Genomic DNA, 13941 nt, shown 5'->3' on the forward strand with positions numbered 1-13941 from the left:
GAAACACCTTTATCTCTACTTTATTCCCTCTCTCTTACTTTATTCTCTCCTCTTAACACACAAAATATAACTGCATAAAATCCCATGCCGCCCAAAAAAGGGATCATCTTCCTTAGGACGGAGGGAGTACTACGATATAAAATCTCAATACGAATTAGAAATGCTCAAGAGGATGGAATAGTATAGATGTGAAATTAGTAATTGAAAAATAAATTTGGCGCTAACACTTTTTTTTGATATACTATAAAAAGAATAGAAAGCCTCCAAAACCCCCAACACCCCATAATTGAAAGAACCCTTCTTCCCCACACGCTCCGCTGCCGCCTCATCCCGCCGCGGCCGCCACACCTCGCCGGTTCCGCTTATCCTCATCTCTTTTCCTCCCTCGAACGCTTTCGACTCGTTGGCCACCGCTCCTCGGTTAAGGTTGGTTTTCGCATCCACAACAATGCCCTAAAATCAGGTCATTTATCATAGGGTTTATGCATTTCAGAAAGGATTTCCGTGTTCTGACTTAATTTCAACACCTGTATGAGTTAAATAGCGTTGCTTTGGTTCATGTGAAGTTCTCGGTCTGTAATTTTTTTTTCGGGAACGGTTACTTGAGCTCGAGTTATGTGTTCTCAAGTTTTTGATAAGCTGAGCTCAAACAGGACTGGAAAAGTATTCTTCAAATGCATTTTTCGGTTTGAGTTCCCTTCTGTTTGCAGATTTTTGGTGATGCATTTTTTGTACAATTCATAGATGACAGTTCAATTAGTTTTTGGCATATGTAGATAGCTTCCGCCTCATTACTAGCATCTATTAATTGCATGGTCGTGCCTTAGTATAGTTGCTAGCAATCGTGGTTGTTATTGCCTTTAGGTTCATTTTATTTTTATGTCTTATGGTGAGCAATCTTGTGGGATTGGGAGCATGAAGATGCTTTTATTTTGCATTCTGTGACTCTTTGATAGAATTATGTATAGGTTGTGGTTTACGTCGCTTACTTAAACAATGTTCTTATAGGTTGAGCTTCAGAGTTTTATAAAACTACGAGATATGGACATCGACTCAAAAGCACCTGAAAATGCTGCATCAGTTGATACACAGTAAATATTTTATTTGTGATTCTGTGAATTCTTCATCTGTATCCTCTATATCTTAATTCTTTACTCGTTAAATGACATGTGATCAATTTGTGTGTTTAAAAGATTAAAGATGCTGCTGCCAACATATCCAAAACAATGGAGCAGCTGAATATTGTAGAGCCATCCTCTAGCTTCAAGAAGAAACCAGTTATCAGTATAGTTGTGGTTAGATGGCTTGTAAAGAAAAATCCGCTCATTTACCTATTTATCTTTTCCTTTTACTTTCACTACCATGACTATACTCTGACTATTCATCATCATATTGTCTAGGATGTGGAAAGACTACATTTCTTCACCGGCTAGTCAGCCACACTATGGCATCAAATATTCGAGGCTATGTTATGAATCTTGATCCTGCCATCCTGACACTTCCTTATGGTGCGAACATTGACATCAGAGATACTGTTCGATACAAGGATGTCATGAAGCAGTTCAATCTTGGGCCAAATGGAGGAATTTTGACTTCACTTAATCTGTTTGCTACAAAGTTTGACTAGGTAAAAATTTCATGAAGTTCCTTTCATGTTTTAACTTTTAACAGTGGGTCTTTTACGCCACATGTCTTATGATAATCAGTATACAATATGCCTTAAGGGATGTTCTTGAAATGAAAATATAAATTTGTGCAGCTTATTCCTTACAACCCAGGTTTCTTGATACCATTCACCAGCCGGTCTAGCAAGCAGTTATTCTGAAAACTCAAACTTGTGTATTTAGTGCCTTTGCTATTTTGTGAATTGAGCCGGTCTATTCATATATGGAAGTGATTGCTGCATGTTCCTCCACTGTTCTTCTGATTTTAGATGAATTCATTTGAGAAAAGTGGTCAATTTGAATAGGTCTTAATATTGGGCATGTTTACAGAAGTGCAATCAAATTGTTATTTAAATATGAACATTCCTACCATGTGACTTTTATTTTATTTTGTTTTGATGTGTTCTTGACCTACTTGAGTCAATATCCATCAAAGGCCTTGAAGTTCCTTCCAGGTTTCCATCAATGTTTGAACTCGGCTCAGATTAGGCCATTTTCAGATGGATTCCATACATTGTGACTTAATCAGAAACCTTAATTTAGCAAAGTGAAGCTCAATTAAGAAACTCATAGAGTTTCCAATGAAGTTTAAACCAGCTTGCTCTGTGGTGATTGGTGAATACTGAATACAAAGTATCTGCTTAGTCAACGACATCATTAAATTGATAAAATTTCTATAATGGTCTATTTTGTTGATTCAGTATTTAGCAAATGCAGTTTGCTATATGCACTGTGTGTAATTTTGGTTATCAAATCTTCAATTAGGAGAGGGAAGGTGTTGCTTTAATTGCTTATTTGGAACTGTAGGTCATATCAATGATAGAGAGACGAGCAGATGTGCTTGACTATGTGCTTGTGGACACTCCTAGCCAAATCGAGATTTTCACTTGGTCTGCATCTGGAGCAATTATAACAGAAGCTTTTGCATCAACATTTCCCACCGTTATAGCTTATGTTGTTGATACGCCACGTTCAGCTAGCCCAGCTACCTTCATGAGTAATATGCTCTATGCATGTAGCATCCTCTACAAGACACAGTTGCCACTGGTTTTGGTGTTCAACAAGACAGATGTGGCACAGCATGAGTTCGCATTGGAGGTATATTTTACGTGTTATCTGCCCTTACTCCTTTCCATGCACACACCGCTGCATTCCTCTTTAACTTATTTCAGGCCTGTATATTTGCACCTTAGAATTGCTTATGGCTACCCTGTTGTTTCTACTTTCATGTTTTCCCTTCCCGACAACTGAAGTATTCCACTATATGGCATCACTTAATATTTTCTATTTTTAAGTTGGAGTTTGTACACTAGCTTTGGCTTATTATATGTTTGACTGTAAATGCAGTGGATGAAAGATTTTGAGGTATTTCACGCGGCACTAGATTCCGATCATTCTTATACATCGACCCTGACCCGTAGTCTCTCCCTATCACTGGAGGAGTTCTATAGTCATCTGAGATCAGTTGGAGTGTCTGCAATCACTGGTTCAGGGATGGATGCCTTCTTTAAGACTATTGAAGCCAGTGCAGAAGAGTACATGGAAACTTACAAGTACTTCTTAATCTGCCAACCAAACCATTTCATATGCTAGTAATATTTCCGTGGTTCATCCTAATCACTTTTTTTTCCGGGCTGATCTTGACAAGAGACGAGCAGAGAAGGAGCGATTAGAAGAAGAACGCAAAAAAGAGAACATGGAGAAGCTCCGGAAAGATATGGAGAAGTCCAGGGGGGAAACTGTGATATTGAGCACGGGGTTGAAGGACAGACTTGTGGAAGATGAAGAGGATGAAGAGATAGAGGACGAGGACATGATCAGTGAAGAAGATTACGAAGATGATGATGACGAGGATGAGGATCTAGCCAGCGAGAGGATGAAGGGGTAGCCAGTTTTTTTCGGATTGAGGCACGAGTCCACAAAAAATCTACTTAGTAAACTTTGGTGTACATGAAGTTGGAGTCGTTTATTTCCTCTGGTGTGGTGAAATTGACTAAAGTGGTCTCATTTGTATAAAAAGATAGTACTAGCTGTGGAAGTTATGCTTTAAATCGCCTTAGTTGTTATGAACTTTAATTAGTACTAGTTGAGTTTATCCCATGATAATATAATCATGGACGAAACCCATCTTTCGGTACATAAGATAAGCGATTTATCATGGATGAAATCCATCGTTTGGTAGGTAAGATAAACGAAAAGCTCGGCCCGTCCCAGTGCTACATTAGTCATCTTCTACTGCTCAACTGTGTTTATTAATTTCACCACCCAGCAGATCGTTGCTATAAATTGGTATTGTTCAAATGGTAATTTTACCGTCGAAATTGATAATCATTTACAAACTGCTATTATCGCCTTGCGTTCCAGTGACTTGCCACAATTTCTGTTCATACAAATATCGATTCATTTACTAGTGGTTAGTATTTAATTTGTCTAAAATATGGAGTATTTCTTACTTTTTTAACTTTTACTCCTTCCGTCTACGATTAAGAGCCCCGTTTCTAAATGGCGCGAGTTTTAAGAAATGTTAAGAAAAGTGGGTGGAAGAAAGTTAGTGGAATAGGGTCCCACTTGTATATATTAGTTTTAAATGATATGTGAGTGAAATGAGTTAGTGGAATGTGAGGTTTCTTACCATTTTTGGTAATTATGAACTAGGACTCTTATTCGTGGACTGGACGGAACAAAATGGAAAAATGAGACTCTTATTCTTGCACGGAGGGAGTACTACATTTGTACCATTATAGTTGAGGAGTTTTATGTGGTGACGGATATTTAAAAATTCTCCGCATAAGTTAAGAAATACTCATATTACTTTATCTGCTTTCGAAAAGTATGAACATTTAGTTTGGCACATGTTTAAATAGTATATAGTACTATTATACTTAGAATTTAATTGTCTCGTATTATTTGCTATGAATCAAAGCGGAACATGTAATCCTTTAACTTTGGCAGTATTTTTTTTTTGACAAACAACCGATGAATCAAAGCAGAACATTTAATCCTTTAACTTTTGGAGAATTTTTTTTTGACAAACAACCACATTGTTTCTTTAATAAGTGTGGTCCTCTTAAGTTGGACTTGTATCGGATTATAGCTTTGTTCTATAATAGTTAAGTGTGGTCCTCTTAAATTAGTAGTAAAATCTAACAATACGTTAAACATGTCCACCTGTCAGCTCTTCTATCATATAATATCAACTTTTTTTGGTAATGATTTTGAAAATTATATCTACTCTGAATTTGGTTGAAAGATGGTGATTTAAATGATAATCCAAACTGAATATCCACCATTCGTAGGTCTTAACAAGTGCCCGGCTTTAACAGCTCAAATTGATGCGATATGAATGGGCGTCGAGCGAGCATCTTTAAATTCTTATTTGATTCATTAATTTTTAATACCCTGTCCATTAAAAATATTAAAATACTCCATTTTTATTTGTGGAGGATAAGTTTTTAATATCCAATTGACAAAGTAGGTAAGAAAAAGACAGAAAAAAGTGATAAGAAAAGTTTCATAAATAAAAATAAAAATTTTGGTGAATAGACCAAAAAATTGGAAAAAATGAGACTATATTTCATCGACAAAGAGAATAATATAAGACGCACGTCCACAAACAAAATTCTCTTTTGCTATTTTGGTCTGTTCACTATCAGAATCTTATTTTACTTTTTTTTATGAATGATAGATCCCAAAACTAGCAGTCCAAAAATTTATTTCCCTCCGTCCCTAAAAAAGTATGAGCATTTGTTTGGCATGGATTTTAACATATAATTGGTAAAATGAGAGAGATAAATGGTAGTGTAAGTAGTGTTAGTGCAAGTGGATTCCACGTCATTAGTAGTGTAGTATAATTGTATAAGTTGTAAATAAAATGATGTGTAAGGATAATGTGTTGTTTAACTATTCAAAATTAGAAAGTTCATACTTATCAGGGACAAACTAATAAGAAAATAGTTCATACTTTTTAAAGACGGATGGAGTAATTCTTTCTATGTTTCAGTTTTAAGTTTACCATAATTACATGATACTTAATTAGTTAATTTATATACCATATGATAAATGTAAGGGTTAAATATTGAATCTACCTCGATACTTAATTGTTTCATCAAATGTTATGAAATTTATCAATTTTCTCTAACTTGTAATAATTTTCTTAATTACTTAGCATTAATTAATAACATAATAATAATAATTAATCAAAGTTGAATAAAAAAATAAAATACTAAATATGTCTAGAATTCTAAAACTAAGATAAAATACCTAAGAAAAGTTGGGGAATTAAAATCCTGAAAAAGTTACCTAGCTTTTATTTTTTTAAGAATTATGATTACTTTACATGCCCATATATATGTGAATATCTGAGGATAAAGTACGTAACAAAACATCATCTTCAACAAATAGTATTGAAGTGGGAACCACATTTTGAAGGTGGGAGCCTTTGTCAGCCACTTTTTTATGCAAATGGATGAAGGTGATCGTGGACTCTTCATCACCTTTCTCTTTCCCTAGACACAAAATGAGGCTGGATATCTTAGAACCTTTCATGTTGATTGTGTGTGTGGCTCTCTTTCCTTATCCTCATGACTATATCTTGACTCCACTCTCTCCTCAGAACCTCCCTTCATTCATTTAACTTCCGTGGCGCATATGGTACGGTTCAGCATTCGCAGCAGCACAACATGTCGAATGATGACAACGCAAGTGTGTTTCTAAAGGATGAAACTTGGCCGGAACTGAGGTTGTCCGAGCTGCTGAGCAACGACCCTCTGGCAGGCCTTCATGCAACCATCAAGAGCGACTGGGATTTCCTGAGGCGGTCAGCGTGCCAGACAGCGGCTGGGCGGGCATTGTGGAAGCAGGTGATCCATGACCCGCTGGCTGAGCTGTTTGCTGGCGAGACGTTCCTGAGAAACATATATGAGAAGATCAAGAAAGACCGGCTTAACAATGCCAGGGAGATTTCTGGGGTTATTCTTGCTGTTAGGACGCTTTGGTTCGATTCAAAGCTTGAGGCGGCTTTGAGCTCACATGATGGGGGAGGAGCACAGGTTGTTCTGCTAGGTGCAGGTATGACAATGCTCAAACAATTTTTAATTTTTTTTGCTTTATCAACATAAATTGCAGCATTGTATAAATGAATCTCTACCATATTATATCATACTATGCCAAAGAAATATATCCATTCTGTACTTGTTTTAGAAATTTCAAAAAGTATGAGAAACCATTTTCTATAAAAATGGCACAAACGCCCTCTTTTGATATACTATTTCTAACTAATACAAGAAAAGAGAAATCAAAACAACCACTCAATTTGAATAAAGAATATGTTGTTTACCTGCAGGTATGGATGCAAGATCACATCGCCTAAGCTGTTTGAAAGAAAGCAGCGTTTTTGAAGTTGATTTTCCTGAGGTTTTACATGCAAAAGCCACAATTCTGGAGGCAGCAGCATCTTCAAGAGACAAGCATCATCATCCAATCGTTACAGCAAAGTCATTGACTAGAGTGGCAGCTGACCTAACGGAAGATGACTGGCTTGAAAAGCTCGAAACATCAGGATTTGAGCCAAACAAGAGTACAGTCTGGATCTTGGAGGGAATCCTGTACTATCTCTCGCAAACCAATGCCATGAAAGTACTTAAAATCATTGCAGAAAAATGCAATCATACCAAAACTGTGCTGTTAGCCGACTTCATGAATAAACAGGCAACGGCATTATCCAGCTCCACCTTCCTTTTCTATTGTGACTGGCCTGATGAACTACTTCCATCTCTAGGTTTTGCTGATGTTACGCTCTCACAGATTGGCGATCCAGATGCCCATTTCGGATTATTGCAGGATCCACTGAATCTGTTCAACAAGCTACGCAGCTTGCCCAGATCAATTCAAACTCACCCAGATGATGGCACACCCTGTGGTCGCTTGTATTTGTTACAAGCTTCTGGTTCGCCCAATCACATGAGCTCATGAGTTCCTGTTGTAATAAGCTATACATATCAGAGTTTCACTTTATAGTATATGAATAGGCACTATTTCTTGCTAGTATTATTACAGGCTTAGTCAGTGATGAAATTGCAGTTCTAGCTCTGTCAGAAGATCTGGTATTAGCAATTTAGCATTATAATCAGGAACTCCTTGTTCCCAATGAGGTTCTTGGCCTCACATTCGCTAGCATGTGATAACGTTTTAATACATCAACAGTTATGTAGAGTATTTAAAGCCAAAAGCATCATTTCCTAGTATTGATAACCAAACACTGTTCTTCATCTTTTCTTTACCTGTACTTTTTGAAGAGTTTCCTTGGCTTCAATTTGTAGCATCTTAGCGGTGACCGTCAGTATAATCAAAATGAATGACAAAATTTACTGCAGACTCCGCAAGTGGCACACGACTTTCAACTGGATAAATTCTTTCCATAAGATCAAGTAAGCTGGAACTTCAACAATTTTTAAGATGATAGCCAAATATGGAATAAACACCCTTAATAACTCCAATCACATATTGCTAGTAATCTATAGAAAACAAAAGATGGTTTTATGAGATCAAACTTGGTTCTGTCAACTTCTATTCGAGGTTAATCAACTAAAACAAACTACTGGTGCTTAATTAGTTAATTTACCTTGATTTGGTTGTCCATATGCCCAAGCTACATTTTGCTGATATTTAAAACAGTACATAACTATTGCAATAGACAGTGTTGGCGTTAAAATTGTAAATAAACCACCTGTTCTACAATGTACTAGTTTACATTAAAAAGAAGTCGCGCTAAGAACATTAGCAAGAAATGGAATGATCAAACTTGGAGACAGTCCTTGATACCCTGCTCAAAGTTGTTTAGTGAAGATATGGTATCCTTAAGTGCATCTACAACTCTTTGCTTCCTGCACAAAAGATGAACAGACCATATTCACTGTCAAATATGTATAAATGATTACGTGAGAAGTTGGTTAGTGGCATTAATTTGAGTGCCAGTTAAGGGGGCATGGTAGATTATCGAATCAGTTGGTTATTGAACCTGTTCAAAGTAAGTTGAACACTTTCTTCCCGAGCCATGCCACTAAGAGAAGAAAATGATCTGCAGTCAGCAAGAAAAACATTAGAATGAATTTGCTGATACTAGATTATCAACGTGCAGCTTGTTGTCTTCTAAGCATATTACATAGGATCACATGATTTGTAGCATCAACAACATTAAGCAAGACCCATTGGCTAACCAAGTAAACATACCTTATGAGATCATTGAGCTTGGATTCAGCTTCTAATTTGAGGGGGTCGTTGTCGTCAAGCAAGGACGCTGCATTTTTCACAATCAACCGGAATGTGCAGACCTAAAGGTATGATTTAGACTCCAGAAGTTAATTTCAAACTCTTCAAAAGCAAGTAAATTAACATATTACTTCCCTTTCTCCATTTGCATCTATTGATCTACTTTGTCATCACTAATTTTGCTCTATGAAGAGTTCTTCAGAAATGCAGAATAAATCCTACTTGAAAAATACACTTAACCTCTGACATTGCACGACTTGCTTGGAAGTTCCAGTAATGAGTTTGATAGCATGGAGACTATTTTCAAAGTTCACGTTTAAATGTTATGCTAATCCTATTATTTCCAGGAAACAATTACTGGCACACCTCATGTATTCACATAACACATAAATACTAGCTAAAACCTCTGGTTTTTCCAACTTAAGCTGAAGCTAAACAAAATTTGATCGAAAACATGACACCTTGTTCAGGAAGACTAATTCAGATTAACAAACTTTCTACATGGGCTGAATTAGCCTTCAAATGAGGATTCAGCAACATAGGCGAAACAAATGATAAGAAATTCTAGCTCTACTTAATCATTTTGTCAAACTAATGACAGGATGAACTGTTTCAACTGAACAAGAGCAAGTTAAACTCTACTTAACCATTTTCTCTAACAGTTGATCTGCTATAATTTTCAGCCTCATTTCTCAGAATCCAATCGGCGAAACAAATGACAAGGAAAAGCGCAAGCAAATAATTAACAAGGGTGCAATCTGATACCTCTACTCCAGTATTGGCTTGTAATTCAACGAAAGAACTTCTATCACGAGGAACACAATCTCTAGCTGCAGAAACCAACAAATTCTGAAATTCGTCCAATTCACCTTCATCTAAAACTCCTTCACTTTTCACTACATCAGTTAAAATCAGAATTTGTATTATTAGAGAAATAGAATACGCCCAAAAAAATTGAGCAGAAATGATAATGAACTAAATAGGCATTAGCAGAAAAGATAGTAATTGAGAAAAAAAGGTACTGAGCAAAAGGTAGGCGGACTGAAGGATGTTGCGTGAGGCATCAACCGGAGCTAACAGAAATTTAAACGACTTCTTCTTCTGCTCCTTAAGCCACTCCTTCGGTCCTGCTAATCGAAGTTCAAAAACAAAAAAAATTGACATGCAATTGAACCATACGTCTATGTTTATGAGAAATGTGTCGAATGAAATTGAGAAAATGAGAAGTACAGATGCCGATTGAGAATGCGGAGGCGAGAGGCGGTCGGAGGATGGGAATGATGACTGAGGAGAGCAAAACGGCGGCTGCGCGGCGCGATATCGAGGTGATTTCGGGTCGGGAGAGTTGAGGTGGTGGTTCTGCTGAGTGTAGAGACTTTAGTAGAGGCGGAGCGGCGGCGGGAGATAGGGACGCGATGACCGGTGGTGACATGGTGGAGATTGTGTGACGGTTAAGATGCCAATTGTATAAGAGCATCTCCAATGTCAATAGGTCAAAGCCATTCACCCTTAAAAGTCTCATAAGGCGTAGGTTTATCCATCCTTATAGATAGGATGTCACCAAGCCGATATGGGATAAGGATTTGGAGAATTTAACACACCCTATTAGAAATGGGCCACTCACCCCTTAAAAGGCCTCATAAGGGGAGGGTTATCCACACTTATATAGATTAGATTGGATCATCACCAAGTCGATGTGGGACAGAATTTAGGGAATTTAACACGCCCCCTCACGTGTGGGCAGGAAAGGACATCGGTCTTCCATCACGTGGGTAGGCAATGCTAGAGAACCATCATCGATGTGGGCCGGAAAGGACATCGGTCTTCCACTCGTGAGGTAGATAAGAGATAAAGAGAAAACCATCATCGACTTGGGCCCGCTCTGATACCATATTAGAAATGGGCCACTCACTCTTAAAATGCCTCATAAGGGGGAGGGTTATCCACACTTATATAGAGAAGCTAGGATCATCACCAAGCCGATGTGGGACAAGATATTAGAATTTTAACACGCCCCCTCACGTGTGGACCGGAATGACACATCGGACTTCCATCACGTGGGTAGGCAAGAGAAGAGATAAAGAGAATAAATCCATCATCGGCTTGGGCCCTGCTCTGATACCATATTAGAAATGAGCCACTCGCCCCTTAAAAGGCCTCATAAGGGGAGGGTTATCCACACTTATATAGATTATATTGGATCATCACCAAGTCGATGTGGGACAGAATTTAGGGAATTTAACACACCCCCTCACATGTGGGCCGGAATGACACATCAGACTTCCATCACGTGGGTAGGCAAGAGAAGAGATAAAGAGATAAACCATCATCGACTGGGCCCTGCTTTGATACCATATTAGAAATGAGCCACTCATCCCTTAAAAGGCCTCATAAGGGGGAGGGTTATCCACACTTATATAGATTAGATTGGATCATCACCAAGTCGATGTGGGACAGAATTTAGAGAATTTTACACGCCCCCTCACGTGTGGATCGAAAAGGACATCGGTGTTCCATCACGTGGGTAGGCAATGCTAGAGATAAGAGAACCATCATCGATGTGGGCCGGAAAGGACATCGGTCTTCCACTCGTGAGGTAGATAAGAGATAAAGAGAAAACCAACATCGACTTGGGCCCGCTCTGATACCATATTAGAAATGGGCCAGCCACAGGCTAGCCACTCTCTCTCCCTGCCATGTTATCAGCACTAAAAATCCACCTGCCACATCATCATTTTAATCAAATAGGCTAGCCTAAGGCCAGCCACAGGCTAGCCGCAATAAAAATAATTCAAAAACAACTACATTTACAAAATTAAATTTACGATAAACTACGGAATTAAATTTACGAGACATATACGAGAAAATTCATTAATTTCATATAAAAAAAGTACATTCATTTTAAAAAAAAATTACATAATAAAGAAAAAACTATCGCCGTGCAGTCTTCCGTGCCCACAACTCTTCAATTATATCCTTTTGGAGTTGAATATGAGCATTCACTTGGCGCATGTCGGCATGTGCCTGGAGGCAGCCGACTTCATCGTGAGGTACCCCACGTCGTACGTTAGGGGTGACCATTCCGTGGCTTGAACCGGCTTCATCGTCATTGGCCCAATTAGTCAGTTGTACGCCTTCGTCTTCGACGATCATATTGTGCAAGATAATGCAGGCGTACATTATATCACCAATGCAGCCGACATCCCACAAACGCGTTGGACCCTTGATTGCTGCCCATCGAGACTGGAGCACACCAAATGCGCGCTCCACGTCCTTGCGCGCCAACTCCTGCCGTTCCGCAAAGTAGGCCTTCCTGTCATCTGCCGCATGCCTGATCGTCTTCACAAAGACGTGCCACCTAGGCTATATCCCATCCGCCAAGTAGTAGCCCATATCATGCCGGTTGTCGTTGGCCACAAATGAGACGGCCGGACCGATACCCTGACATTGCTCGTTGAAGAGGGGTGACGAGTTGAGGACGTTGAGGTCGTTGTTCGACCCGGCTACCCCTAAATACGCATGCCAGATCCACAGCCGGTAATCAGCTACGGCCTCTTGATCATCGTGGGATTCTTTCCCTTGTAGCCGGTCGTGTATGCCCCCTTCCAGGCAGTCGGACAGTTCTTCCACTCCCAATGCATACAATCTATGCTGCCTAGCATCCCGGGGAACCCATGCTGCTCCCCGTGCATCTGCATCAGATCCTGACAATCTTGGGGGTAGGGCTTCGAAGGTACTGACCACGGAAAATTATAATCACGCCCTGACAGAAATACATCAGACATTCCAGGGATGTCGATTCACCGATGTGGAGGTACTCATCCCACATGTCTGCCGCGCCTCCGTAGGCCAACTGCCTGATTGCCGCCGTGCACTTTTGAATAGGGGTGTGGCCGGGTCTGCCAGCCGCATCGTGTCTGAAGCGGAAATACATATATCGACGCTCCAAAGCGTCAACGATACGCATAAACAACTCCCTGGCTCCCTGCGCATTCTAAAACGCCGCCTGAACATGTTTGCGGGAAACCGCAAGTTCTCTGAGAAGTAGTCGTCATATAGCCGCTGATGTGCAGCTACGTGATCCCGATCAATCACTGCTCAACGGTGGACAACGGCAGGAGGGCGAGGTACCGCCTGCTGTTCGACCCTTCGCATATACTGCTCTATCTCGCGGTTCATGTAGGCCTCCATAGCCTCGTTCATCCGCCGTTCGTAATCCTCAGTATCCCCACCACTACCACCACTACCACCACTGCTACCACCCGCGTTACTCATCGCTCGATGTTGCTCTTTTACAGAAATTTAAGAGAGAGAGAAAACTCGTTAAAACAAGTGGTACAAATGAAAATGAAACTAAAATCGCGTATATATAGTTTTTCAAAAAATTTCAAAAAATAAAAAATAAAAAATGGGCGCTCGCTGATCGCTCGCCGATCGGCACGCCACAATGGCGGCCAGAGCATCGGCCAGCGCCTGGAAATCGGCGTGCGCTCGCCGATTTCCATGCCAAAATGCCGCTGGCCGGTTCCAATAGTTCGGCTAGCCGACCGGCTAGCGACGCGAATCGGCTAGCCGGTGGGCTAGCCGCTATTGGAGATGCTCTAATAGTAGTAAAATGTAGAAAAGGAAAAAAACAATAATTATTCCAAAATTTAAATATTAAACAATAAAAACACAATTATTCTATGGTGTCTGGGGCTGGCAATTTTTGATCCGACACGAATCCGCACAAAGTTAACCCAACACGAACACGCACATTTAAGATTTGGGTCATTAATTTTGGGTTGGGTTGGGTTGGGTTATCCGTTAAGAAAAAAAAAATTATTTTGATTTTTTTATTAATTACAATAATATATTAAATTTTAATTTTACATATTTTTATTAATTAAAAAATATTATAATTTTAATTTTATTAGTAAAAATATGATTAATACTATTATTAATTATTTTTTTATGATAAAAAAATATTACTGCATACTTAAATTTTATCAAAAAAAATTATTTGAATTAT

General features: G+C 39.1%; 2 protein-coding genes, 1 long non-coding RNA gene and 1 pseudogene across 4 annotated transcripts; 2 read left to right on the forward strand and 2 right to left on the reverse strand.

Annotated features, from left to right (window-relative positions):
* Positions 1-268: 268 nt before the first annotated feature.
* On the forward strand, positions 269-3734 carry LOC125223552 (GPN-loop GTPase QQT2-like; annotated as a pseudogene). Its single transcript, XR_016136217.1, has 6 exons — positions 269-426; positions 1009-1091; positions 1401-1627; positions 2472-2762; positions 3012-3217; positions 3315-3734. The product of XR_016136217.1 is annotated as a GPN-loop GTPase QQT2-like (transcript).
* A 2208-nt stretch (positions 3735-5942) lies between these two features.
* On the reverse strand, positions 5943-7135 carry LOC125223563 (uncharacterized). The gene is made up of 2 exons (XR_007176741.2): positions 7000-7135; positions 5943-6568 (listed from the first exon to the last, which is right to left on the reverse strand). It is a non-coding gene; the product is annotated as an uncharacterized LOC125223563 (long non-coding RNA).
* LOC125223551 (Leucine carboxyl methyltransferase) lies at positions 6344-7930 on the forward strand. The gene is made up of 2 exons (XM_048126749.1): positions 6344-6731; positions 7006-7930. Exons 1-2 carry the CDS (start codon positions 6344-6346, stop codon positions 7632-7634), a joined length of 1017 nt encoding a protein of 338 aa, XP_047982706.1. The 3' UTR covers positions 7635-7930.
* Positions 7931-8346: 416 nt separating this feature from the next.
* LOC125223556 (plasma membrane fusion protein) lies at positions 8347-10415 on the reverse strand. Its single transcript, XM_048126756.2, has 6 exons — positions 10161-10415; positions 9953-10060; positions 9696-9826; positions 8892-8992; positions 8680-8739; positions 8347-8545 (listed from the first exon to the last, which is right to left on the reverse strand). The coding sequence occupies exons 1-6, from the start codon at positions 10405-10407 to the stop codon at positions 8458-8460; spliced, it is 735 nt and encodes a 244-aa protein (XP_047982713.2). The 5' UTR covers positions 10408-10415; the 3' UTR covers positions 8347-8457.
* Positions 10416-13941: the final 3526 nt, after the last annotated feature.

This window comes from Salvia hispanica, chromosome 1 (assembly GCF_029641045.1).
Source record: "Salvia hispanica isolate PSC_SH4W2 chromosome 1, Shi_PSC_v1, whole genome shotgun sequence".
NCBI classification, from domain to species: Eukaryota; Viridiplantae; Streptophyta; class Magnoliopsida; order Lamiales; family Lamiaceae; genus Salvia; species Salvia hispanica.

Excerpts from the sequence above, each read along its gene's own strand:
- LOC125223551 (XM_048126749.1), top strand. The coding sequence starts at position 6,344 with ATGTCGAATGATGACAACGCAAGTGTGTTTCTAAAGGATGAAACTTGG. Across the intron at positions 6,732-7,005 it reads GGTTGTTCTGCTAGGTGCAG|GTATGGATGCAAGATCACAT; the intron begins GTATGACAATGC and ends GTTTACCTGCAG.
- LOC125223556 (XM_048126756.2), bottom strand. The coding sequence starts at position 10,407 with ATGCTCTTATACAATTGGCATCTTAACCGTCACACAATCTCCACCATG. Across the intron at positions 10,061-10,160 it reads CGCATTCTCAATCGGCATCT|CAGGACCGAAGGAGTGGCTT; the intron begins GTACTTCTCATT and ends AACTTCGATTAG. Across the intron at positions 8,546-8,679 it reads GTTCAACTTACTTTGAACAG|GAAGCAAAGAGTTGTAGATG; the intron begins GTTCAATAACCA and ends TCTTTTGTGCAG.